This window comes from Athene cunicularia (genome assembly GCF_003259725.1).
Source record: "Athene cunicularia isolate RWA chromosome 1 unlocalized genomic scaffold, athCun1 chr1_part1, whole genome shotgun sequence".
In the NCBI taxonomy this organism is placed as follows: domain Eukaryota; kingdom Metazoa; phylum Chordata; class Aves; order Strigiformes; family Strigidae; genus Athene; species Athene cunicularia.
In genome coordinates this window covers 26,444,354-26,470,167 of record NW_020799091.1, presented here as the reverse complement: position 1 = coordinate 26,470,167, position 25,814 = coordinate 26,444,354, and the positions used below count along the sequence as shown (strand labels likewise).

Below are 25,814 nucleotides of genomic sequence, written 5' to 3'. Positions count from 1 at the left end.
TTGAAAGCAGGTGGGCTGGAAAGGACACCTTCCCTCAGGACAAATCCAGTCTGGATTACTCTCACGGGTAGCTGCTGTTCAGTCTTATTTACCCATCAAAAGTTTTGTCTTTCTCAGGTGACTTGGACTTTTTCTTTTAATGCACTTAAGGGGTGTGGAAACATTGGTAGGCAGCAAGGGAAGCGGAAAAGATAAATGACTCTTTACCATGGTTTTGTTCCAGTATCAGATAAGATCACGATCCAAACTTCACAATGCTAAGTTGTTACTTGATAATTATATTAATTATACAAATTACGTATTACAGTTTCAACACTGAAATATTTGATTATGTAATTAAAATATTACACATATACATACATGCTTCTATAAAATGAAAGTCTTCATTTACTCAAATTTGATTTGTTCATATTAGAGCGCTCAAGTGATTTAATTAGGAGAAGCACTTTCTAAGTGAATTTTAAAGAATGTTTACCAGTACCTGCATCAAGAACAGAACAGCCTCTTAATTTTTCTTTCACAAACTGGTCTTCTTCATTATCAGACTGCACAAGTGTCAGAGCATAAGCAGTGATGGCTGTAGAATAGCAGTTAGTATTTCTTGAAAGTTGGTTTTTCATGTAAACCACTGCTCCTCTAATCACTCGTACCTGTGAAAAGAGAACGGATCCATTTGAAAAGGTCATTCGGACTTAGTAACTGTTACTGGTGGTGAGAGTACTAGGAAACTAGAATACTTCAACTGTAGTCATTTTTGAGACAACTTTAATAATTTCTTCTTAGTGATTAAAGCCATTGGTGATGGAGTACGTAGCTCGAAACACATTAGGCCACGGCATCTTCTCCTATCCATCACAGGTGTAAACAGACTTTTATCTCATTTGCAGTACTTTTGGATAGTAGGGTGGGTATGTCATTGTGCAATAGCCTTCAGGCTTAAAGATAAACAGTCAGGCTTCCTACCACATCAGGTGAATGGTAGAGCTGTAAAGTCTGTTGCAATGCTATAGTTACAAAGGCTGTCAAAGCCAAATCCTCTTCTGCTGATCCAATGCCACCCTGAAAGATGAAACACGAAGTTAAATGTATATGTATATGCTTATGATTAAATTTAGAAAATCACTTTTCATGAAGATAAGGGCCTTCTTGTCAAACCACAGACCATGTACCCTTTAACAACTTGTGTCTGCCTGAAGTATATCTTCTATATTGGCAGCCACTTTTTGTTAAAAAAAAGTTAAGAGATTATTCTATGTCTTCATACATTTGTTCTTCAGATGTTAATTAAATATTTAATTATTCAACTTATAGTATAAAATCTACAATTTCTCACTGGAATATTCATGGCTTAAATTTCCAAGCACTAGTGTGTTGTTTTTTTTTTCATTTCTTTGCTACTCCTTATAGACTAAAGAGCCCTTTCCCACAGAACTTTTCTCCTGTAAAGGTATTTATACACCACTGGTAGATAATTTCTTCTCGATAAACTAAACACAGTGCTCTCATTAGCTTTTTCCTTTGAAATGTTTATTCCTATTCTTCTTTTTGATTCTTTTGCTCATGCTCTCCTTTGACAACAACTTTAGGATCTTCAACAACCTTTGACAGCAACCACCTTCTTCACTCAGCCCCAAATGTTTATAATTAGAAGGATAGGTTGTTTGCATGGAAAGACTTAATTCTCCGTACAAAATTATTATGCACAGCTCCTGAAGCAGATGTAAAACAGAACTATCTCAGCATGAACACAGGTCAAAAAAACCTTTGGCAGGTTCTTGAGCTGATTTTATTGGTTGATTGATTTTTGTTTGTTTGTTTGTTTTTCCGCAGCATTGTTACATCAACTTCAGAACTGGCTTTGAGGGTGAAAGCCTCACTAGTGATTTGACAAAGATCATTAATAAAATTAATACTTTTTTTCCCATATAAGATTACTACAATGGTATCTGCTTTTTCATTAAATTTTGGAAGATGCATATTATTTTCATATCCTAGAAGCATGGAGAGTGTAACAGTTTTGTGTTTCTGGACACTTATGAGGGATGTGTAGACTAACATATACAATTGGAAATTCTGATTAATATAAAGTTGTTTTTTTTTTTCCCACCATGGGAGTGGTTAAATACTGAGACAGATCACCCAGAGAGACTGTGAGATCCCTGTCCTTGAAGGTACTCAAGACTCAGCTGGACATGGCCCTGTGCAATCTGGTCTAACTAGACCTGTTCTGAGCAAGGATTGGAACAGATGACCTCTGGAGGTTGCTTCAAAACTAAATTATGATTCTATGGCTCTATTGCCCTTGCAAATAAAAGGCATACATTTTACCAAACACAAATATCTCAGAATTAATTTTCTAAGTGCTCTTGAGGCATAGGTCACCTGCAAAATTAACTAAGATGGTATCAAAAGATACAGGTGGTGAACTGCTACATATGTGTTTCTGATATAACAGACCTTTTAACAAATTCATTTTACATTACAGATTTTGTACTTCTTATGTTACAGATTTCTTTTGATGCATTCCTTGTTACTCAACAACTCACAATATTCCTTTCAATCCCTAGCAGCCCTAAATGTGCAACAGATTCTTCTTTAAATATGGATGACCTACCTGCATGGTCCTGTCCATTACTGGGTGATGGTCGTGGAATGAATGATCTGCCTGCTGTTGGTTAATCAAGTAAGAAATCGAGTTGTGTATGTGACTGTCTTGGACATTAATGTACTCTTTGCTCCTTGTGAGTACTTTAACAATGAAGGCAGTTAACCTGCACAAACGAAATTGTTACAGACTTGTGCTGACATATATTTATAGAAGACTATATTGACAGGAGAAGAAACATACTAATTTTTTACATAGACACATATTCAGTACAGTGCACTCTCTGTAACCTAGTGAGTTATTATTCAACATCAGTGTGAACATTTATATTCTGTGGCAAATGCAAAATAATCAGTGGCTCAGTATGAATCTCCATCATCAAGGACTAAACATGTTCAGAGACTTACAAGGCTGCCTATCCATAACAAAAGTATATAGACAACACCATGCCCACCAGATTTTGAAAATCCACCCCCCTGGAAAAAAATTCTGATGCATAAAATGATATTTTGAAAGCAAAAAATAAAAACAATCAACCAAAAACCCCCAAAATAGGCTTACCATACACTACTGGGAGTTGATTTAAATGCTCCATAGGAGCCATCCATCTTCTGAAACTCAAGCAATCTAGTATAACCTGCATGAAAAAGACAACATATATCTGGTCAGAGAATACACATGTTTCTTGGGCATTTTCATTTATCACTTTTATTAACATGGACATGTTCAGTATTGACTAGTGGAAGAGTATATGGATGTGCACACTGGTACATTAAGGATGAAATGACTGGGCCAGCAGGCCTTTGACACAGGAAAAGCAGTAGGCTCAGAACGTGCTCTGTCTTGTTTGACTTAATTGACCCATTAGAATAACTTGTAAACTGAAGGTATTTGTAGTTACAAAACATTTTTTGTGTAGTGAATCTTGGGAAAGTTATTTCCCATTACTGAAAACTTTTCAAGCCTTGACTTTATGGTGCATGGAATCAAAAAATATACAAAATATCATCTTTTGGGTCAGACATAGGCTTAGAAATCATGAGCTGTGGTTCCTGACCTTGAATTCTATTATCTCGACAAAGACTGCATCATAGCCACTCAACTAATTTTCTACCCTGCCTAATTTTAGTAAGAATCAATAAAAGCATAATATAGGAACTAAATGCTTCTGACAATACCAAATGCTCATCTTCAGGATCTCATGTCACTTTAGGCAATCTTAGATAAACAGGCAAAGACCTCCATTCAGCAACTGTTAGCATGTTTTTAATCTCTATTTATACCCTTATTTTTCACTGATGAAATATGTCACACGTCTGAAGAACATGGAGACAGGTGCATCATATTGCTTTATGCCTTGTGCACACCACTACTGTTAGAAAGATCAGCTGTACCTCCTACAGGACAGATAACTCCTGGTCTCTACGTTAGTGTCTGTGCGCTGGAATACCTCCACTTGCATATGCTGTTGTCCTGGCTTCTTTGTGCATTTAACACCATCTTTGGATCATGTCTTGGAGTGGACTACTCAAGAAGCAGCCTTGCAGCTGTCCTCTCCCTAAGGAAACTCCCTCCCTGGGAGGTTGGTCTAAGGCTGTTGGGGTCATTCTAGCTCATGTAATGAATGCAGGAGTGTGAAAGTGTCAATATTACGATTACTATTGGGAGTTTCTTTAGTGATACTCCTCTTGACAACTACAAACATCTCCAGCAGAAATGTCTACATCCCAGCTGGCCATTCTAAGCACTGTCTATGATCCATGGGGAGAAATAAGCATATTTAGGACAAGATTCTGCTTGATCTATTTTGCATAGCTACATTAGGAGGAAATGTTCAACTGGCCTTTGCTGTCCATTTACTCTGAAACGAGTAGGCAACAGAGAATGTGGACTGTGAATGTCAATACTGTACAATGTCAGATGTAGGCAATTAGTCACATAAATCCTCCTCCAGTTCTGTTTCTCATGTCTGTCTGAAGATTGTCAGAGGCATTTCTGTGCTGCTATGTTAAGACACTACTCACTTCTCTGGCAAGTAGCAATGTGTGATGCAAAAGGATGACAAAGACAAGTTGGTTGGTTTCGGGTTTGGTTTTTTTTTTTTGCTACCTTTTTCAATCATGTTAATGGCTTGCTCCTTCCGTTCATGGTTAAAGTTCACCCACTGCTCACTGGCATCCAAGTACTCAATAGCATAGACTGCAGGGGCCATTTTCACCATTGTTTGCTCTGCACAGCCTTTGGGCACTTGAATAAGTTTCTCAACTCCAGTAAGACTGAGACAGTTTTCAACAGGCTCGTCCATAATGTTTCCTGTTGTAAAAAACACAAGCTGTAGTACATACCATATTTAAAGCTGACTGGTGTAACATGAAGAAAAGTGACACTAACTATAGGTTAACACTCCAGCATGGCCTGATAGTTCTCATTATTAAACATGTTTTCAGCTACTTAAGACTTCATACAGCTGGAGAAGAACAAGGACGAGGTGTCAGGCCCTGGGAAAGCTAGAGAAAGGAGGCTGGGGCAGTGAAGGCGCTTAGAGGAGAAAGAGTCCTGAGGCTACTGGAGGAAGAGAACCAAGGAAAGGGTGTAAGACTGGTGTTTCAGGTTCAGGCTGGAAAAGTATTGTCAAAACAGACCTGATCCAGAAGGCAAAATGATCGTGCCTTAATCATTTTAAACATTTTGTGCAGAGAGATTTTTCCTCCTCTCTGCAATTTTCTCATTTGATGAATTCAAGCATCCCCATAATTTAGAAGAGGTATTTGACATGGAAGCCATTAGCCTTTGTGTTAAGCATGCATTATTTTATATTTTCTGAGAAAAAATGTTTTTATCATTAATAAGAGTACTTGCTAGTAGATTTTTAAAAATATGTATGCATGAGTGTGTATATATATATATATATATATATATATATATATATGATTATTTGATTAAATGAATATGATTGTACATATCTTCTATTTAGGAAAACAGAACTTTCCAGAACTTCACAGTCTGGCATTCTTATTTCTGAAGATTAAAGCAGATCTCTACAGACCTACACACAGTGTGGGGTTATTAGAGAAAGTGAACTCTTCCCTTCTCTTCTGGCCTTCCCATAAAGTTAGTCTGGGCACAGTGAAGAAGGATGCACCGCACAAAGCTATTATATCCAATACAAGTGAGGAGGAGTAATTAGAAAGAGGAAAAGTACTGGATCAGCCTTGGGGCTGTTCTGTTTTATGACCTGGGCATGTAGCACAGACTGTTTGAGCCATAGCAGAAAAACTAGGAGGGAATGGAGACTCAATGAGCAGGACTGAGCAGCACAAAGTGGTATGTCTCATCACCTGTGGGGAAGCTATTGACAAAAAATTACATTTACCTTTCAGGCTAACAAACACGTGACTATCAGAACCCGGTACCATATCAGATGGTCTGTTCAGGTCCAGTGTATGGGACTTTACTGTAAATAAATAGTAAATAGAGATCTATATCCAGACTCTTTAAACATAAAAACATACAGTGTAATTTTAGATCATGTTTTTCATTAAACACCACACAGCTGATGGCAATTACAACAAAAATGTTATCAGAAACTTTAAATAGAAATTTATGAAAACAAACATAATTATTAAATGGATTTAATTTTCAGTCATTAGCAATATTTTTTTGGCTTGAAATGAGGCTCGGTTTTAATACCTTTTAAGATTCATTAGTAAATGAATTTGATGCCTACTTAATATTCAAAGAATGCTACCTTGAAACACAGAAGTAATACAAACAACATCTAAAAATTTACCATTAAATTATTTTCCTTTCCTGAGTCTTTTTCTATGTATTGAAGGAAAAGATCTGTGACAAGTTTTGGTCAAGCAAAACAATGTTTGTACATTAAGAAGTATTTCACCACACCCATCAGGTATTCACACTGAGCTTTAAACCCCTCTGTCCCTAGCTCAAACCTCATCTGTATCTTATTATTTTGTGTAACTTACAGCCACTGTTAAGGCAAATGGTCTTTTCTTCTCTCTGTAAAACACCTTCAGCCTGCAAAATTGAGGAAAGTAAAGTTTAAACTTTTGCAAGCACTCACACCTGAAATTAAGCTGAATGGAAGCTACAATCTCTCACCTTGCACTAGACCAGCAGGTGGCAGAAATTAGTTATTTTGGAGTGAGACTTCTCCAGGTAAAACTGACAATTGATCGTAATTTCACTCTCCCAATTGAAATGTTAATAAACTCTACTAAATTTTTGTTGTTATTATTGATATATTTCCCTGGATGAAATTTCTTTAACCAAAAATAAGCCAGAAAAATTAAAGTTGAAACTTTATTCACAGCTTTGTGAGCAGTGCAAGTCAAATTCCCAGGTGGACATGCTTTTATAAATGTCTCATCTGTGAAACCCACCAAGTTCTGACTTCATCTTGTTTGTAAAACTTAAACGTTTTCTTCTGATTTTCACACATCCCTATTCCTAATTTTACAGACACTTTTAGTGTTTTGGTGTCTATTTCTAGAAAATCTGTGTCTATCTCTAGAAAAGCTATGGCCTGTAACAACATTAGGTTCCTGGCATCCCATGTCTTATCTTTACTTACATGGCTATCCCCTGACAGTAATGGTGCAAGGATTCATATTTTGCACTTTTTGTGTGGATTGAAAGTAGCTCTCAGTGGGCTACTTGGGTGCTGTAATGAGTCTGTGCTGGTCATTGTTGAGTCTTGAAATATCATCTTTTCTAAAAGGCTCGCCCTCTTCATCATTTTGAAAGAGAAGTAAGGTATTAAATAATCAATACAGTATCTTTGTTTGTCTGTATGTCCTTTCCTATGCAATCATTAAGATTGAAGATCCATTAACTAGAAAGAACAAAATAGAGCTTAGCTTTAAGACTAGCAGAGAGTATTTATTTTCTTTTCAAATATATTGCTAGATGGACATTGTCAATCTTGGCTTCATAAGGAAAATTTTTTTTTAATAAATGTTGATGAAACAGGTGGAAGCTAAATGGGTACTGACTGCCTGTCATGGGTAGGTTGCCTTTTTGACATAGAGAACAATTCTTTCCATATACATTACACAAAAGCCCACCACAGGATTAAATTTCTTCCCTGTATTATAGCTCAATGCTTGCTGACAAACAGGTTTCCTGAGATTGCTTCCAGCATTATGTTTCTACCATTTCAATCCTTCCGCAAGAACTCCACACATAGTTAAACACCATATTTGAGGAGAAATACATATTCATGAAGTGCCTGCCCACAACTACGTAATACCTACCACAACATTGAGGTTCTTCCTAATGCTATCACTGTGCCCCAAAACTGTGTCAAAAACAGTAATAGTAATTGGAAATTCTCCCACAGTCAGAGGGACAACTGAGAAATAGGCTGGTGTCGCAGAGTTCCCCTTAGCCACCAGCATCAGCTGCACAGCCTTATCCGTTGCCTCTGCGGTGCACAGCCCCTTTACTGCATCCATCGCCACTGTAACCTGTGGGGACAAAGCCATGCCTGTGATCACGCTTAGTGCATCACCACACAGGAAAAATAATCCAGCTCCACCATGGCTAGATAAGAATAGGAAACAAGAAACAGGTATAACAGGAGATCAGCTTTTGCTTAAAAAGGAAATAGCAGTGCATACATTTCGCAACACAGAAAGTGGTTTTCTCTTTGCTCCCCTGAATTTACTGTTCTTCATTTATAAAATGGGAAAACTTTTTCACCAAGAAGTGATCAAATGGTGGCACAGCTTGTCCAAAGAGTTTATGGAGTCTCCCTCCTTGGAGATACTCAATATCAGACTGGACAATGCCCTGAAAAATCTGCTCTAACTGGACCTGTTCTGAGCAGCAAGTTGGACTAGAGACCTCTGGAGGTCCCTTCCAACCTAAATTGCTCTATGACCCTACGGTCTGTTAACGTTCATCTACATTGACTATGTCTGTGAAGGTCAATCAGTATTTCTTCATTACGCTGGATTTTCAGTATTGTTTTGGCCTATCCCTGAACAACAGGGAAGTAAGAAGGATAATACAGTTTTATACATCTCAGCTCTACACCATTCAACACAGTTCAGAAGATGCTGCTCAAGTACAGCTGGCTGAGAGATGGAAGAGATGAAAACAAGAGCATCAGTCTGAGGATAATGGAGGCCCTAAGCCCCGTGACAACTGTGCCATATGCAGAGCTGGATAGGTGCCACCTACAGACAAAAAGTGGTTTTGCATTGTACGCACAATGGATTTTGTGGCTAATAAACAGGATTGTGTGCTCAAAAGTTACCTCTGTATCTTGCATAGCTGCTTTATCATCTGGTGGTTGCCTAGATTGGCAGGCAGCAAAAAAGTAGCTGGTTGCTTCAATGAAGGGGAAGAAGACATACCCAAAGACAGGGAATTTAGCTGTGTAATATGGTAAATAAAATCTGTTTTATACAGTGAGTTTGATTAGCAAGTAGAACTGGATCATGTCCTTGTGGAGACTTTCAAAATGGGAGTGCAAGGTCTGGGTTTTAGGAGGGCACTGAAAAGTGACTGGGTCATTTAAGTTAAATTATTACATCTAGCTATATATCTGGCTAGACGTGTATAACATAGCACTTGGTAATAATACTACCTGGAGATCATTGGGCAGATAGTTGTAAACCACTGCTTTTATTTCCAGTTGTTCATGTCGTCTGACTGAGTAAGGTAATCTCAGGGATACAAAAAAGTCTTTGAAAACTGCAAACGTGTGGGGGTCAGCTATGCAAAATCCTGGTATGAGAAAAAAAAACAGAATTAAGAACTACACACTTAACATCAGCTGATAGAAAGTTAAATGTCTAATCAAAACTCGTTACCTGGGCTCCTCTGAGGTCAAGAGCAGGACAGGGAGACAGACATATCCAGAAAGCATTTCAACTCACCTGCACTAGAGACCTATGTGAGGGTATATGATTTGCCCTCTGGAGTACTGACATGGTATTTATAGGTAAAATTTTGCAGGAGTGTTTGTAGCTTCTGTGAGGGAAATGTGGCCCAGGTCTCCTGCAAAGGCCGTGTTTAAAACACAGTGAACTTTCCTTACTTTCAATAATAAACTCCATGACCATCACTGCACCCTGAGCCTCCCTTTCTGAAGGGCAGTCGGCAGTACCAGGCGGACCCTTTATCTCTCTTGCATAGTCCTGGTCAACCCTCGGGAGCTCCCAGGGAGCAGCATTGCTTCTCTGAGATGGCCAGAAATTGCTCCCAGAAATACTCAAATTATCGCTACCTTTCTTCTGACTTTCTGCCCGTGTGGAACCTAAAATGAGATGGCTTATAGATTGGAAAGAATAAGAGACAGTTTTGATGGTATAACCCATCCTCCTTCAGAGCCCACTTCATGCTGTTTTTATAAATGTATATGTATCCCTTAAAATATAGCTGGGCTTTAATATGGCATAAAAGAGAGAAGTAAATCTCATGATCAAAACACTTCGTGGTTTTCAGTACAGACTGTCTCACTCTGTCAGCATAACATTGTATCTCTCTTTTAAAAAATATATATTCTTTATTCATCCATACAAAGAAACCCAATAAAATGTCCAATACTTATACCTTTCTGAGGAGATATGCTTATTGCCTGAACTTCCCAAGTAGTTATAGAGTCAGGAGCAAAATTTTCTACACTAAGAAACACAAAATAAAATGTATTAGGAAGGATTTATAAAATGTAAACATTGTCATTTGCTGAAGTTTGAGTATTGTAAAGGAAAAAAATATTCCCCCCGTTGTGGAAACAAAGTACTTCCAAATATTTTGAAGTCCTCTATATCAGATAACACATAAAGCTGGTATTGATATACATTTTACTGTACACATATAGACATATTCACCTAGTCACATAATATAGTACCTATGGTTTCCAGGGTTTTTCACTTCTTCCAAATTCCACCACCAGCTCTCAGGAAAATAACTGCGCAAGTTGACAGAGGTTTCATCAAAGACTTCTTCTTGGTCATCATAGTCTGTAAAAGAAGAGTGGAGTTTCTGTTCTGAAGTCTTTGGCTGCTGACCTTAAACTGTTTTGCAGGGAGTCTGTTTGTCAGAGACAAAGCAGCACAAAAAATACTCTGAAACAAAAAAACTTCATCTGGGTTTCATCTTGTGAAAATGCTGGAAAAAGAGAAGCAAAGACCAAAGGTTGTCATTGAACAAAAGGATAATTCTTCTTTCCAAGTTCAATAACTATATGTTACCGAACAATAAAACATTCCCCTTTAGTAATGCATAACAAAGATGTTCCCGTATTTGTGACAGACAGAGCATGAAAGGGAAGCTCTGAGAAAAATGGTAGCAGAAATTACACTTCGAATGGGGTAATTTTCAACATGGAATTTTTTTTGGTAACATGAATTCTTCTATGACCAGAGATAGACTTTGGGAAGAAGAAAGGAAGAGACAAAATCGTCCCTGGCTGAACTGGTCCCTTCTCATTAGGTAGTGTTTTGGTAGTACCACTAACAAAACAAAACATGATTGGTCAGAGCTCTGAATGCAGAAAACCACCCCTTGCTCTGCTTGACTCTTTGTGGCCTCCCAAGATGTGGGCAGGGGCCAACAGCTCCTCTGTAAATCTGTTCTGGGGCCAATGGTGGCTAAAGTGATTCCTGCCTTTTCTCACCCCAAGAAGTTATCCCGTCCCACTTCCACCTTCACAGTGTACAGCTGTGATGATACAATGGTGTGTGGGTGCTGCACTATACTGGGGCTCACTGAAATGTTGAAGTGAAAACTTCCTTCCTAGCCCCACCACATTAAATGCCTCTTAACACTCCCTTGCCACTATATGAGTAATATTTTTGTGTAGACAATTGCATGCCACTGTTCTTTACGTCGTGCCAAGCCCACTCTGATCCTCCGCTTCGCCTCCTTTCTGAGGGCTGTGGCTTTCTCACAGCAGTCCTGGAAGGCGTTTCTGCATTTGAGGGAGCCAGTCACCCTTGTTAGCCTTTGTGCACAAGAAAACTTCATGGGATTTAATTTCATCCCATCTTCACAGCATTTTTGTAGATCAGTGTTTTGATATTTGCTGGCTGCAATGTAATTAAAGCCCAGAATTAGTGATGTGGAAATAGCAAAAGCGTCATTCTTCACAGTTAATGCTAGTTGCTATTGTAACATTCTACCTGCAGCTGGGGACCTGTTCTCCATCCTAAATCCAGTCCAGAAACACAGGAGGAAAGCATAGGCCCTATAGCATCTGAGATATTCTATCCTAAACTTTCTCTTCAAATTCAGACTGAATTAAAAATGCTTCCTTGGCAGACTGGAATTAGCTATCTTGATAGAAATAGCCATGGCAGTGTTCTTATTCTTCAATAGAGAAACCCATTTCAAAAATGAGGAAGATCCCAGCTTCAAGCCTTCATATCTTCTGGCAAAGAAGTAAAGAAGTATCAATTTATGGTGGGGGGTTTTTTTGCCTTTTTTTTTTGCCTTTTTTTTTTTTTTAATTTAGACCAAATATTATACTAGCTTTTCTCTTAATTGGAGCATGAAGCTGGCACAAATTCACAGCAGAATGTCAAGAAAAAAAAATAGCATCTATAAAACATTTTCTGGCCATACAATTAATTTTTAAAAACTTTAAACCCATGACTGATTCCATGACATGATATCTAGCAGAATTGCTTCACATTTGGGATTATAAACTGGTGAATTAACTTCCATTTTCAGCTGGGCCACTCTGGTTTTGTTTTCTGAGTTATTTTGATAGATGATTCATCAGGTCACATGGCATAGTCTACACACTTGTGCTAGGTTATGTCACAACATAAGAACTGGGACTATGAATATATTGGTATTCCTTACTATCCCATCATTCTTGCCCCTAGATCCCAGCCTGATGCCTTTGCCTCCCCTGCTAAGCTTTTCAGGTCACCCAGATGAAGATACATACCAATTCCTGACATTCTCATTTGAAAATCCAAAGATCTCTTCTGCCTCCTTGTAACCTGAAGGCAGTTATAGCCTGGGAAAGCAGAACAGAAGAGCTTTGTCAGAATACTATGACAGTAACAGCCTGATCATCCAGGTCATTCATGAAAGACCCATTTTAGGGCCCATCTCATTCACAGAAGACCCACAGTTTGAGAAGTTACCTTACAGCCCTTGTCAACTGCTGCCTGCCCCAGCTGAGCTGGACATCAGAGGACCAGCAGCCACGATCTGGGCTATCTGAGCTGCCAACACCCAGGTGAAGAACAGAAGAAGAAAAATCCACAGGCACGGGACATTTTACAACATCACAATAAAATGTTTCTGATTTTTAATCAGTCAGCCTCCCCAAATCTATAGTCACCTTGAACAAACATCTCAAATAAAGGGAAGATTGCACTTACTTTCCCGGATGTTGGATTTAATTGTATCTGATAAAAAAGCCAGACCAACATCAGTAAAAACTTGAACACTATTTGCACCACCACCTGCAGAACATCCAAGATCATATGAATTCATAGCATTAAATACCTGTTAAATAAAATAACATAAATGAACTGTACATACTTGCAAAAGGGGTTTTCTTTATATATATTTAAAAATTCTTGTAGCCTTTGACTTGCAGAAGCAAGCCAAACTGGTGGTAGGAGCTGCATTTGAAAACTGAGATTAAAGCTGGGGGATGTTTCAGTTGGGGAGTACTTTCAAGTAATGCTTTTTTAATTTAAAACTTGTCTGCTGTAGCATGGAAATCTCCATATATCATTCTTCTTAAATAGATCCTAAATTGCCAAAGCAAAAACATTTTCAGGTTTAGCAAAGCTGTCATTAAGCAATAAATAAGCATTAATTACATTTTTAACCTCTCATTAGTCATGGAAAATTTCACATGACTAGTAGATATGGTATTCTCTTCTTTAAAAAAATCTTACTTTTTTGGCTGTAAGCTTATTTTTCTTGTTCAGAATAAAAACTGCTTTATCAACCACAGCTAAGGCAACTGTTCCCGCATGGTCCATTTCAATCTGTAAATTGATATTGTCTGTTGGCTCGTATATCTCTTGTTCTGTTCTCACTTTAATCTAGATAGAAAAGATTGAAACAAAACCGTCACATTTGTTAGTAAAAAGTGAAGACTCTTTTGGCCAGGAATATTGTCGGCTGTGACTGTCATCAGTCAGAGACTGCGGGATGTTCCTATTTTGTGGTGTTTCTGCCTGAGATCCTGTGTCTTGGAAGATGTAGATGCAGGTATCTCCCACTGGAGAACAACAGGGGGGATTAAAAGGTGTCTGTGCAGGATATTGGACACTGCCTTTCAATGACAATTAAGCACCAATGGGAATTAAAAGTATGTATAAGGGGGTTGCTGAACTAGGGCATTCAATATGATTTTGTTATTTTCCAGTGGAAACAAAACCACCATGAAATAGAGCAAATGGCTAATTAACGTACAAAATTAGTTAACTGAGTTAAACCAGTCTACCTCCTTTCTACCTCACACTTGAATTTTTCAACATGACTGGGTTCAGATCTGGTTCATATCTGATGTAGATACTTCTGTGGTGTAGGAGGAAGTAGCCATGGTAATTATGATATTTAAAGGGAATTATTAACAGAAATGCCAGCTTTGAACATAACTGGGTTTTGTCATTGTATGAAGGAAAAATTGGCTTGTGTGTTAGAGGTGGATAATTTTTTTTTGAAAACTTTGTTTCCCAATGGACTATCATATTCTTTTTCCAATACAAGCATTTTTGGTGGAAAAAATAATTTTAGATGGCTGATGCTTTTCAGCAATTGTGTTTCATGCTATTGGGGAAAAATTCTCTTGTCTTTCTTTTTGTTTTGTTTGATGTTATGGTACCAAAAAGGAGGACAAAGGTGAAGGAAAAGCATCGAGGGATTCTTATTTTGTCCACACATAATTTTCTAAGGTAAACTATTTTTTTAGATGCTTTTGAGGGTCTACAAAATCTTAGAAAACTACTTTTAACAGGAAAGAAAAAGCTTGAAAAATTACTTTGAATTCATTTTTTTCCCCAATAAATTGCTTCACTTTCTTACATATGAAGCACCTCACTACAAAAAGACTAGGTTATAAAGAGATTCTGCCCCTCAGTGATTCTGTTGGTGTTCCCCTGTAGATTTCTAATGTATAGACACTTGCAGAGGGGGTTTTAACATATGAGACTACATTTTTCATCTCTTTGAGGCACAACCTGTCCTACGGAAGAAGGCTATCTCTGCAAACACTCCTGGGAGCCTTTCCAGTTGTACCTTTTAGCAAGAATTCTGATGACTCCTTTTTCAATAAAAATGAAATGTCTTTCTCTTTTTACCCCCACTTGCTCTGATGATACCCCATGGTTTTGTTTTTATTTTGGAATACAATAACAGAAGCTACTTGCTTTGAAAGTACCTTTCCTTCGCAGACATCCATAACATCCACCCATACAGAATCAGCGACAATCTCTCGACGGCCCTCATTCGCAATGAAGTAGTAAGCTAAGAAACGAAAGGCTGGCACCATCTTCTCAGTGATTTTAAGGTTTATTATTTTGTTTGAGGAGGGGACCCTTTCCAAAAGCTCAGCTTGTCCCTTTGCCACAACCTACAAGGCAGAAACAAACAGAAATCAAATATTGTAAATGCACCCTAGACTGAGCATTATGTTGCCTAATTTTACATACATATATAGAACTTTCTAAGGTCGTTTCTGATTGCAATTTATTCTATCCTTATGGCATTTAATTTAAGTCCCAACCTGCATATCAGTAGCCTGGAGGAGACCAGCACACAGTACCTCTAGCACAGGAGTGTGGTGGTAAGCCTCTGCTGCACTGGTCCTGTGGTCCGGGTTTGACCACAAATCTATCACCCCCCACTCAGTCTTACAGCTTGAAAGGGGAGTACCAGATGGCAGTCTTATTTTTGTCTTCTAGAATAACAGGTCATTACACCGAGGTGGATATCAGCTTGATTTAATCTGTACTCAGTACTGATTCTTTCAGATGGTGTGGAAGGGTCAGAACAGAAGGCTTCACCCAAAAATTATTACTGATAATAATTTCAGCCCATCTTTCACTATTTAATTACTTTCTATCCATGATGTGTTAATTATATTCACGGGTTGTCAGAGGAGTGGAAAATAGACACAGTGGCAGGACTGATAGCGCTCTTCCCTGAAAAAAATTTATGCGGCTTTCCTAAACACACAGTGAACAGACTTCAGAAAGAAACAAAGACACACTGCAGCCTGGTCTGAAATCCTCACTGCCTTCATTTAGGTGACAAAAGTTTGGGAGAGAGCCCCACTGCTGAGCTCCAGCAGGGTCTTCCACCACCTCTTCCACACATCCTGCCTGCCCAGCACTGCAGCTTCCCAGAGCCTGGCGGTGGCAATTCCAACCCTATGCTAAATCTTCCAATAAAAATAAACCCTCAAACCTAAATTTAACTCCTAGGGATACAATTATTCCAATATGTCAGAGTCCTTTCAAAAATAAATGGCAACTGGTGTCTGTGATGCTTATCTTGCTGGGAAATTTAAGCTGCCAAGGGAAATTAGGACGAAGAGAGGGAGAAGGGGATTAAACACATTTGACATTCAACAGATTCATTCCTGGAATGTATCCATGAACACATTTGTCTCCTTCAGCAAAATAAATACTTTGCATTCCTGGTCCCAGGCTGAGCAGGATTGTTTCCTTGCTTTTCCATCTATAGAACTGCTTTTCAGACCCAGCTTCAGGATGCTATTTAGGACCATGACAGCCAATGCCTTCAGTGATCGTTCATCACGTTATCTGTTGGAGATAACACTGACCTACCTGTTAACTAACATCGGGTGCAGGTAATATGGAGGCATGGTAATATAAGAATCATATGTTATTCATTAAATAAAGAATAGTTAACCATAAAAGGCATTTTCTGAGATATTCAAGGTCCCCTAGAATATGTTTTCTAGCTGCAGGGACAGAATCTTATGTATTATGCATGATCTGCTCACAACAAGGCAGACAGTTCTGTAATCGCTGAAAAGAAGGTATTTATGGGAATCAGAGCAATAAAAATAATATTTAATATTGGCTTATTACTAGGAAAGAATACAGATTGGAAGCAGTGGGAAAGAATGAGATCTGGATTAAGAGAAATCAAATTGTCATAGATATCGCAGAAGTTATCTGTTTGGGATTTCATCATTTAAGCTTGTCAGTTTAGTATCTTTCAAAAATACCCACATAATTATGCAAACAAACATTAACCCATATGGACCTATTTGCTCTAGACAAACAAAAATTTCTATTTATTTGTCCTTCTTCAGAAGAAAACAAAGGTTTCTACGTTACATGTCCCAAAGTATATGCAAATATAGAAAAATAACAGAATCATATAAAGAGTTTCTGGAAGGGACCTATGAAGATCTTTAGTCCAGCTGCCTGCTCTGAGACATCAGTAGTGTAAGATTAGGTCAGATGTGGTTTCCTCTAGCTAAGTGTTGAATGCTTCTGAGGATGTCAATTCCCTAAACTCTCTGGGGAACACTTCCAGTACTGCATTCATCACGAGTGAAAAGATTTTTCCAAAATAAACCTTCCTGGTCATAATTTGTAGCCTTTGTCCCTTGTTATATTGCATGGTACCACCTAGGAAAGTTTGTCTCCACTATGCCTGTAATTTCTCTTCAACTAATTTTAGGTTGTTATTGACTCACTCTTAGCCTCTTCACCAAACCGAACAAGCACAGTTCTCTCAGCCTGCCTTGGTAGGTCAGGTGGGCTAGGACACTGATCATCACCATTGCCCGTTGTTGGACACCCTCTGGTTTCCCATGTATTAGTAACTAGAGAGGTGTTCTGAGTTGTATGATTTCTAAAAGAAATTACTGATACGCTGCTATTCTGTTTACCATATAATAGAAATAGTCAATCTTTCCTCTGCCAGACTGATGAATGTCATTCAAGGTGATGCGTAAGGTATCTCCAGGTGCCACGACAGTATGTGGGATGCTGATGCTGAGGAAGTTAGGGGAAGCAGACTGGTATCTTTCAGCTCTGATACTGGTTTCAGGTGATTCTAATTTTTCTTTTCCCTCTTCAGCCTTTACCTGTCAAGGAAGAAAAAGACAGAGTGAATACAGTGTCCCTCAGGAGACAGTATAGAGTGTCACCCTTCATTCATATCTGCCTACATTATTCAGAAAATGATGGGGAATGAGATGGATCACTGTTGAGACCTCATTACAGAAACCTGGAATCAAAAACCAGGATTTAAATTACTTCAGTCTCTCATCCTATTTTGCCTCTTGCTGTATTTGCACTTGGTATTTTTCAGCCTTGTCTCTTTCCGAATGAGAATCAACGGCTCAAAATCACAGAGATTTTGTACTTAGACAACTTTTTTTTCCCTTTTATATTGTTTGCATAATTGAACCCTCTGAGTGTCCAGATGTAGCCCACTGTCTGTATTGCTTAGGAACTTTTCCTTCACCTTCTCATAATTTTCTGTCACTTCTCACGGTGATATTCCTTACAATACCATTTCCATCCTTCATGCCAGGAAAATGCACATCTGTATCACAAAAAAAAAAAATTTACCACTATCACCGATGCATGTACCCCTAAAGCTCTGGTGTAGGAGACTGTCCTTCACTTCAGTGATACATCCCTCAGGCCCCTGGTCTCTCTCTAACATATCTTACACAATCTGGACAAAGATGTGCAGATGGTGTAAGAAATCAGGTTCCACCCTCTGTGCTTATTTAATGAAAACTGACCATCTTCACAGTCATTTGTAGTTGTCTTATAAGCTCTTCCTAGCAGTATATTTTTACACATGGGTGTTCGAGTTTTCTTTACCATTATGTGAAGCATCTGAGCATCTCCAGGAATGTCAAATGTAAAGGGGATTAGACCCTCTTTATTAGAAAGTCCAGTCTTCTTCATAGGGGGTTTTCCAGACAAGGTAACAGTAGCAGTGACAGGTAGAGAGGCAGCAGGAGAGCCATCAATCAAAGTGACAGATGCCTATTGGAAAAAAAAAGTTTTTCTGTTACTTCAAGGAAATGCCTGGGTTTAAAAAATGTTCAAAACAAGCAGAAATTATTTTTATAAACTGACAAGAAATATAAAACTGTACACATTAGTGTTTGCAAATTTGAGCTTTGAGAGAAGGAGGGTCATCAATTCACTCAGTCTGGACTCCAGCTAAGGTAAAAATCTGTGAACACAGAGTAACAGCTGCACCAGATTTTCACTTAGCATCTACTAGGTCTCGACTGATCCCAGAGATATTTGTCTTTAACAATTATAAGGTAAATTTCTAACTTCAACTCTTTATAGAAATCTTTGTAAAAGAACTTGAAAGTGTGAAGCTCAAAACCTCAAAAACTTACATGCATTTTTAAAAAAAATCTGATACCCTGCTTTACTTTTCAGAATTTTAATTTGATAGGAGATTAATTTGATACAACATTATTATTTTAAATTTTTGATGTGGAAGTGAGGATGGGACTGCTACTTATTTTATAAAACCTTGTAGTGCAACAGTGCACAGATGACTCCACAACAGAAAACCAGCATTTTCTGGCTTTAGTTTCCCTGCTCAGGCTCTGTGTGTACAGAAGCGAGACAAACCAGACATACAAACTGTAGCTCTGTGTTGGACCTATTCCTGAAGGTCTCTGTCCTACAGAGCTCCCACTGGATCAGATAAAAATTTTATAAACAGGGCAGATATAAATCCCTTGATATGGAGGCAAACAGACACAGTGGGCTAAATACTACATACCACAACAGAGAAGGGAGCTCCCGGCACAAAATACTTTTTGGTGTTAGACAGATCAACAACATAAGGAGATTTCACAAATTTCACATTGATGAGTTCCTCTTCCCTCATTTCGCCACCTGTTAATATCAAACAATATGTGTTGCTATGGGAGTGATGACTATGTACTTACATAATATAGTAGCATCCATCATTTCTGTTTTCAAGATTAATTGAATTTTTAGCAGAGTGTATAAAGAAAACTGAAATACGATCCTTCCCCAAAATGCTTCAGCCCTGAGAAGAGGAAGAGATGGGTACAGGCAGATGGGGAACACAACCAGAGAGGCCAGTGCGAAGGCAGTGTGATGTGAGCTGACACTGGCTGGTGTGTGCTCTTGACAGTTCAGACACAGAGACCTGCAAAGTGATTTGTTACAACGTAAGAATTCCCCTTTAACACATCAATCAGAACAACGTAGCTGCGAACACAAAGCACACTGATACCACAGGAGCCACTGCGGCTGTGCACCTCCCTTTCTGAGCTGTCCGGGCTTCATTCCTGGGAGGAGACTACATCAAAGTCCAACATAAAAGTCACTCAGTCTCATTAGTGGGGTTTGGATCCTAGATTTCTAATTTTCTGAAAGAGGGGTTTGTTTTTTTTTTTACTACTGGTAAGAGTAAATATTACGTAATATCATCTTCTCCAACTTTGCACTTACAAGACAGATTGTGAAATGGAAGACCACACAGGACTACATAGGACGTTTGTGTTCAGATAAGTGAATCCCATCCAAGATTAAGTTTGTGCACAGAAAGGAGTCAGATGCAAGAGACTGTCATGTGTTATAGCATGAGCAAGCTTTGCAGTGAAGACTGGTCCAGTGGGACAAGGTTTCCCACATGAAGGATTACACCAGAGAAAGATCAGTGTAAATATTACAGCCTGTATCAGGTAAGGAAGGCAGAGTGTACTCACTTGCAGTTTCTACAGTGGTAACAGCAACATATAAATGAAACCCTTCCAGAGTGGAAATACTCTTTCTTAATTTTGCTTCCAAAAGTGATGTATTTAAAGTAACTCTTCCTTTTCCATTTTGAATCTAAAACAAAAGTGAAAAAAAAAAAAAGACAACCCTTTACTGTTTTGTTTCCACTGGAATTTAAAAATTGTTGCTTATAACATGACTATGGTATTACAGGGATCCGTATTTTGATAATTTCTGGCAATATTCAGCTCACCTGCAATAAATGACCATAGTTCCACTGAACTTCAGTACTTACCGATAGCTGTTGTTCCAGGCCTGGAAGAAAGACTTTTTTCTCGCTTTCATCAATTATGCCAAATCGTACATATGCAGCACCTTGAATCCCTTTCCCGTAAGAGTGTCTTTGGAAGGAAGAAAAGCAAGGAGATGAATCACTACATTAATAAAAGCAGGCATAAATCAGACTAATAATTTTATGCTGAAATGAAATTGAGAAATCTGTAGGCATCCCATCTGTAACTAATAGCTTGAAAACAAAAATTAGTCTCATTCAGTAATAACTCAAACATGAAGACTTTTACTGGTCTGTGTACAAAGTGATGATTGAAAGTGCAGAGAAATATATGGAGTAAATTACACTGGTAGAATCATATGTGGAGACATCATCTGACAAAATTTACACCGGAGTAATTTAAAAAAGTTTTTTTACAAATTAATGAGAACTTTAGTTGCACAGTGGGGTCTCACAGAACTCATGCCCTTCACATGGAGCAAGGGAGGTATCCAGACTATTTAGCTTGGTTGAACAGATAATTCCTTTGTGTGAGACACCTTGTGAGCAGAGCATTTAAAATAGGGGGCCAGAGAATCATCACATCATTTCCTCCTGAAGACTGTCTGAGAACTGTTTGCTGTATGGCTGAGGCTGAGCCTGTGCCATGCAACAGCCAAGCCATCAGCCACCAAGCTCTTGGGCTCAGTGCTAATATTTAATGGATGTTTAACTAAAGTCACCTTACAAGGTTAGTTACTGCCAGTCCTTAAAGTCACAAGCTTTGGTTATATAGGCCAGGGGGTTTTATTCTTATCTGTACCTTATATTAGCAATTTCTATACCTAGATATTTCCTCCCTTCTGTATTGACTGTCACCTCTCTGCCATCCCCAACAGCTACTGAGATAAACACAAACTATCCGATGGTGACTTGTCAATAAGATATTCTTACACTATTCAATTCTGTGTACGTTTGTAAAAGGCAACACTCAAAGGGACTTTGCCTAGGAAACAATGAAATACCTCGATAAAATTATACGTTTATCCGTAAAATTAGTAAGTTATTAGAATCTAATTTCACTGTTAAAACATTTCCAAAAAAAGTCAGACATGTATATTTTTATATTATTCAAAAATAATTGCAAACCATTAATAGTCAAAATACTAATAGTGAATGGATATAATAAGCTTTACAGGATTCTCTTGGATAACATTACTGTACAGAAAATTTGCCCACTGTTTGACACTAAATATATTTAACAATACTAGCAACAACAAATCTGTGTAATCCTATTTGTGGTTTTGTGTTAAAGAATCTTATGGAACATGATGAATCAACCTCAAAAGCCATGACGTGCTGACTTATTTTTTAAGGAGCTGTTCATAGTGAAGGTCTGACATTATGTGCTGACACTATGTGTTCAGCCCTCTACTAATGTATCAAAATTGCCCTGAAATAAATCTGAGCTTTTTTCTAGAGAGGGAGAAATAAAAAGAATAAATATTTCAGTGTTATTTAGATAATGTAGAATACCATATTTTGGGAGATATATTTCTTCCATATCAACTGTCCAGTATATTTGGCAATATCTTTAAAACCTACTCAATTTGATAGCATTTGCTAATATTATTTTATGATATTTAAGGATATAAAAAATTAGGAATCCACAGAAACAAATAAAATAAAATGTGAGCAAAAATTCATCAGTCTCCTCACTCGTTTGAAACTGAAAAGATTTCTCCCAACTATGAGGAAGGCCAGCTGCTTCCAGCTGCCTGTTCTCATTTCACAAAACTTATTCCTCTTGAGAAAAAGAGAAAAAAAAAAAAAGAGGTATCAAGTTCTAATGGCACCGTAAGAACACTAATTTAGATGTCTAACATTTCATGCAGAGGTTCTTTGACTTCAGAAAACATAAACTTCTGTTCAAATGCAGTATTAAGGTTGTTTCAGACAATTTCTAGTATATTGTTTTTCATGAAGGAACTTCACATACTTTTCCATCAATATGATCCCATTTTCATACAACATTTTTTTTTTTTTTTTAAATTTTTGGCACAAAGTCACCTTTAAAACAGATTTAAAATCTAACTGTAAATCAAATTTATATCTGAACTAATGCCACACTGAACCACTTCACTTAAATGACTGGCATGTAGAACCTGGACTTACAAAGCTTGTATAATATATCTTACTAAAGTAATCAACTCTAGTCGCATGAGTGGTGACTTCAGTGAAAAGGAAATACGTTGCTGAGTCTCCAGAGAACCATCTGATTTCTATCTCCATCTTCCTCATGTGCAAGGTGGCCAAGATATTTCTAGTCATTTTGGATTCCAGCTGAGTGGTAAATAAAGGAAGAACATTCTCCTAACAGGTCGTCTTTGAATATTTCCACTCCTAAGAAACTTGAAAATTTAACAGCCAAGAGCGCTTGATATATGTTGATGAACTCCTGGTAGATCATACAGCAAATTTAGATCTGTCAGTGTGGGATCAAAAATGTCAGAGCCACACAGCACAAAATACTCATTCAATCTAGGTTCAGTTTGATTGTTCCAATGTATCCAAAATATTTTGGTGGTTCAAATCTTCATTGTCTGACTCTATGTTTGATGCAATTCTAATCTGATATAGGACCAGGTGCAATTTATCTTCCACCAGACCCTGCCTCATGGGCTGGTATGTCTGAGAGCTTTGTACTCATGTGTCATCCAAATCAGTGTTGCACTGCACGTGTCTGTAGTGATGATCATGGAAACTCCTCTGATTAGCTGTATTTATTCACCTGGAAGTATTTCTGCATAAAATAATTCCTCACAAATAAGCACTTGCTTATTATTGCCAAACTTCACTGGGCTTTGAGAAAATTTCATATCCAAGCTTGAATTCTCTACTTGAATTACATCAAATAGCAACATCTGAGGCTTTAGAATGTTTCTAAATTTTTAAACAAAATGTATAAAGAAAAGCAGGTTATAGGTTTGCCTGGAACTACTAGAAACACAGAGGAGAATCCCGAATAGTCAACTTCTTACTAGCAAACTAAAATATTCAGAAAATCTTGTTCCATTTTGATCACCACCACTTGGACCCAGGTAGCATTTTATACTGATATCTCAAGTTAGTAGTGGAAACAGAGATTATATAAGATTAAAGTCAGATTCATGTAAAGCCAGAAGATGGTTAATGACAAGAAAAAGGAAGAAGCTGCAGTTCATTATCTACTTATCTGCCTCTTAAAATAGCCCCACTGTAAGTACTCCTACTTTGCCTCAATATCAAACACAAAGTTTTCATCTGAGATGTGGTAATACGGCTGAAGTGGAATGAGTCTGACTTCAAAAGATGGAAGTTCTGCATGGAAAAAAAGAAGACAGAAGATGAGTTTCAAACATACATTAAACTCCTGGCATGTGGCAACAGTCACTGAGAGGTTGCAGTTGCACTGAGGGGATGTTTTAATTTCAGTCAGCAGCGCACTTCTGAAGTGAATCTCCTGATCATCGTCCCTTATTCTGCTTTGCTTCACATAGTGGAATAGTCTTTATTTACTGTGAAAATAAGCCTGGAGACAAGCTCTAACTGCTAATGAACATTTAGTGCCCTGGACTAGAAGCATTCTGAAGTAAACCCACACTGGAATGGGTTGAGTGTGGACATGAGGTCTTCAGCATCAGCTGTGTCACTCTGCAATTTGTTTCTATAAAGCCAAACTATTTGCTACTGCAGATACAGCCAGAGCAATTTGCTCCTAGATGTAGGTGTTTGCAGAGGATGCAGTAGTCTCCACTATTCTGCTGCATCCACTAGCTAAGGCAAAAGCAGTTTTTTTAAACTGAGGTTTACATATAATCCTGAGGTTTTCTTTTGCTTTTAAGAAAAAAAAAAAGCAACACCCCCTACAGTAAATTTTACCAGAAAGCACAATTTCAGCACAAAAATAATTCGATCCATTTCTTACCCCAAATTGTTAAATTTCTACATTTTTACTTTTTCTAAAGTGCCCACACTTTTCTTTAAAAAAGCTTCCCTGAGCATAGGAACAACTCTAATCAACTTCCAAACTGAATTCTACTGAGAGAAAATAGGTATCTTTTTGGTTTTCACTTTAGTTTTCCCTGAAAACTTTAGCCAGAATTGCATTGATTTTAAAATGGAGTTCATTTCCATTTTTTTCTGCAGTAGGACACCCCTTAAAATAAAGGATGTTTAGTGAAAAATGTTAAAGTTCCTAAGTCTGTATAAAAATAATTTTTTTTTTTCAAACCTAAGTGGAAGGCACACAAAATCAGAGTTCTCCTGTGCATCAAAGATAGCAATGTGGCACTGAAACACTGTGAATCTTGTCCTTGATACCTAACTACAGCCAGGCTTAATCACTGAAATATATCTTTTAACACATAGTGATGAATTCATATATTTATAATGCAAATTAAATATTCTCTTACCATAATTTTTAACTTCAAATTCAGCAGAAGCATTAGACATTTCATACTGATGAAACCAGGCTTTGATTTTCCAAGTTCCAGGCCTAAAGTTCAGATTCAGCAGAAAATAGTTGATTAGCGTTCCTCATATATTTTATGATGCTAATATATTTGAATTTTCATTAAATGCTAATATTTTCCTTGCTTTGATTTCATCCCAGTCTAATTTATTAATGGGTTTCTCTTTGTTGGCAAGAGACATCAACATCTTTCCCAATGTCCTAGGAAACACTGAAAAAGTATTTTTGAGGAGCTGGAAGATAACATATTTTCAATTTACATGTAACATGCACTGCCTTTGAAAAGCCCCCAGAAATAAAGAACTCATCATATATTTCATATAGTTTATCTTCACTGTGATGTCAAAATCAGTCTCGTATGCAATAACACACTGAATATTAAGTAAAAGATTGACTGTTTGAAATTAGAGGTAATTAATTACACTTTGCTAACTGAGCCCTTACAGGAGTGCTCTCCTGACTGTAGTCATATGGTTGAGCAGATATTTAAGCACTATGCTAAATTGTTGCTTACCAGAGTAAATGTTGCTAATTATAGTGTATTAACATTAAATTCTGGACTCATGTCTCCAAGATGAGGTGTTTAAAGGTAAAAAGATACGAACCATAGGCTCAATCTCTGCTCCATAGTGAGAGAGAGATAATTTTGAAAGGTAATTCAAGCAATTCAGCAGTTCAAAATCTTAAGTGCTTCAACAG

At 37.7% G+C, this 25,814-nt stretch overlaps 1 protein-coding gene across 4 annotated transcripts in view; it reads right to left on the bottom strand.

Moving 5' to 3' along the window:
* Nucleotides 1–25,814, bottom strand: part of LOC113484218 (complement C4-like) — a 55,047-nt gene that overhangs the window by 13,919 nt on the left and 15,314 nt on the right. For all 4 annotated transcript variants that reach the window (XR_003399188.1, XM_026856487.1, XM_026856488.1 and 1 more), the window contains 23 exons: nt 25,057–25,139; nt 23,875–23,962; nt 20,627–20,732; nt 20,322–20,445; nt 19,364–19,479; nt 18,433–18,600; nt 17,484–17,681; nt 14,994–15,185; nt 13,504–13,653; nt 12,976–13,102; nt 12,534–12,605; nt 11,467–11,667; nt 10,488–10,599; nt 10,190–10,260; nt 9,222–9,361; nt 7,882–8,094; nt 6,592–6,643; nt 5,979–6,059; nt 4,715–4,918; nt 3,167–3,242; nt 2,615–2,771; nt 964–1,059; nt 482–650 (listed from right to left, as the gene is read on the bottom strand). Coding sequence is in view for 3 of the 4 variants with exons in the window: in XM_026856487.1 (XP_026712288.1) it covers nt 482–650; nt 964–1,059; nt 2,615–2,771; nt 3,167–3,242; nt 4,715–4,918; nt 5,979–6,059; nt 6,592–6,643; nt 7,882–8,094; nt 9,222–9,361; nt 10,190–10,260; nt 10,488–10,599; nt 11,467–11,667; nt 12,534–12,605; nt 12,976–13,102; nt 13,504–13,653; nt 14,994–15,185; nt 17,484–17,681; nt 18,433–18,600; nt 19,364–19,479; nt 20,322–20,445; nt 20,627–20,732; nt 23,875–23,962; nt 25,057–25,139 (2,996 nt within the window). In the remaining variant the exon portion in view is untranslated. The remainder of the gene's footprint in view (nt 1–481; nt 651–963; nt 1,060–2,614; nt 2,772–3,166; nt 3,243–4,714; nt 4,919–5,978; nt 6,060–6,591; nt 6,644–7,881; nt 8,095–9,221; nt 9,362–10,189; nt 10,261–10,487; nt 10,600–11,466; nt 11,668–12,533; nt 12,606–12,975; nt 13,103–13,503; nt 13,654–14,993; nt 15,186–17,483; nt 17,682–18,432; nt 18,601–19,363; nt 19,480–20,321; nt 20,446–20,626; nt 20,733–23,874; nt 23,963–25,056; nt 25,140–25,814) is intronic.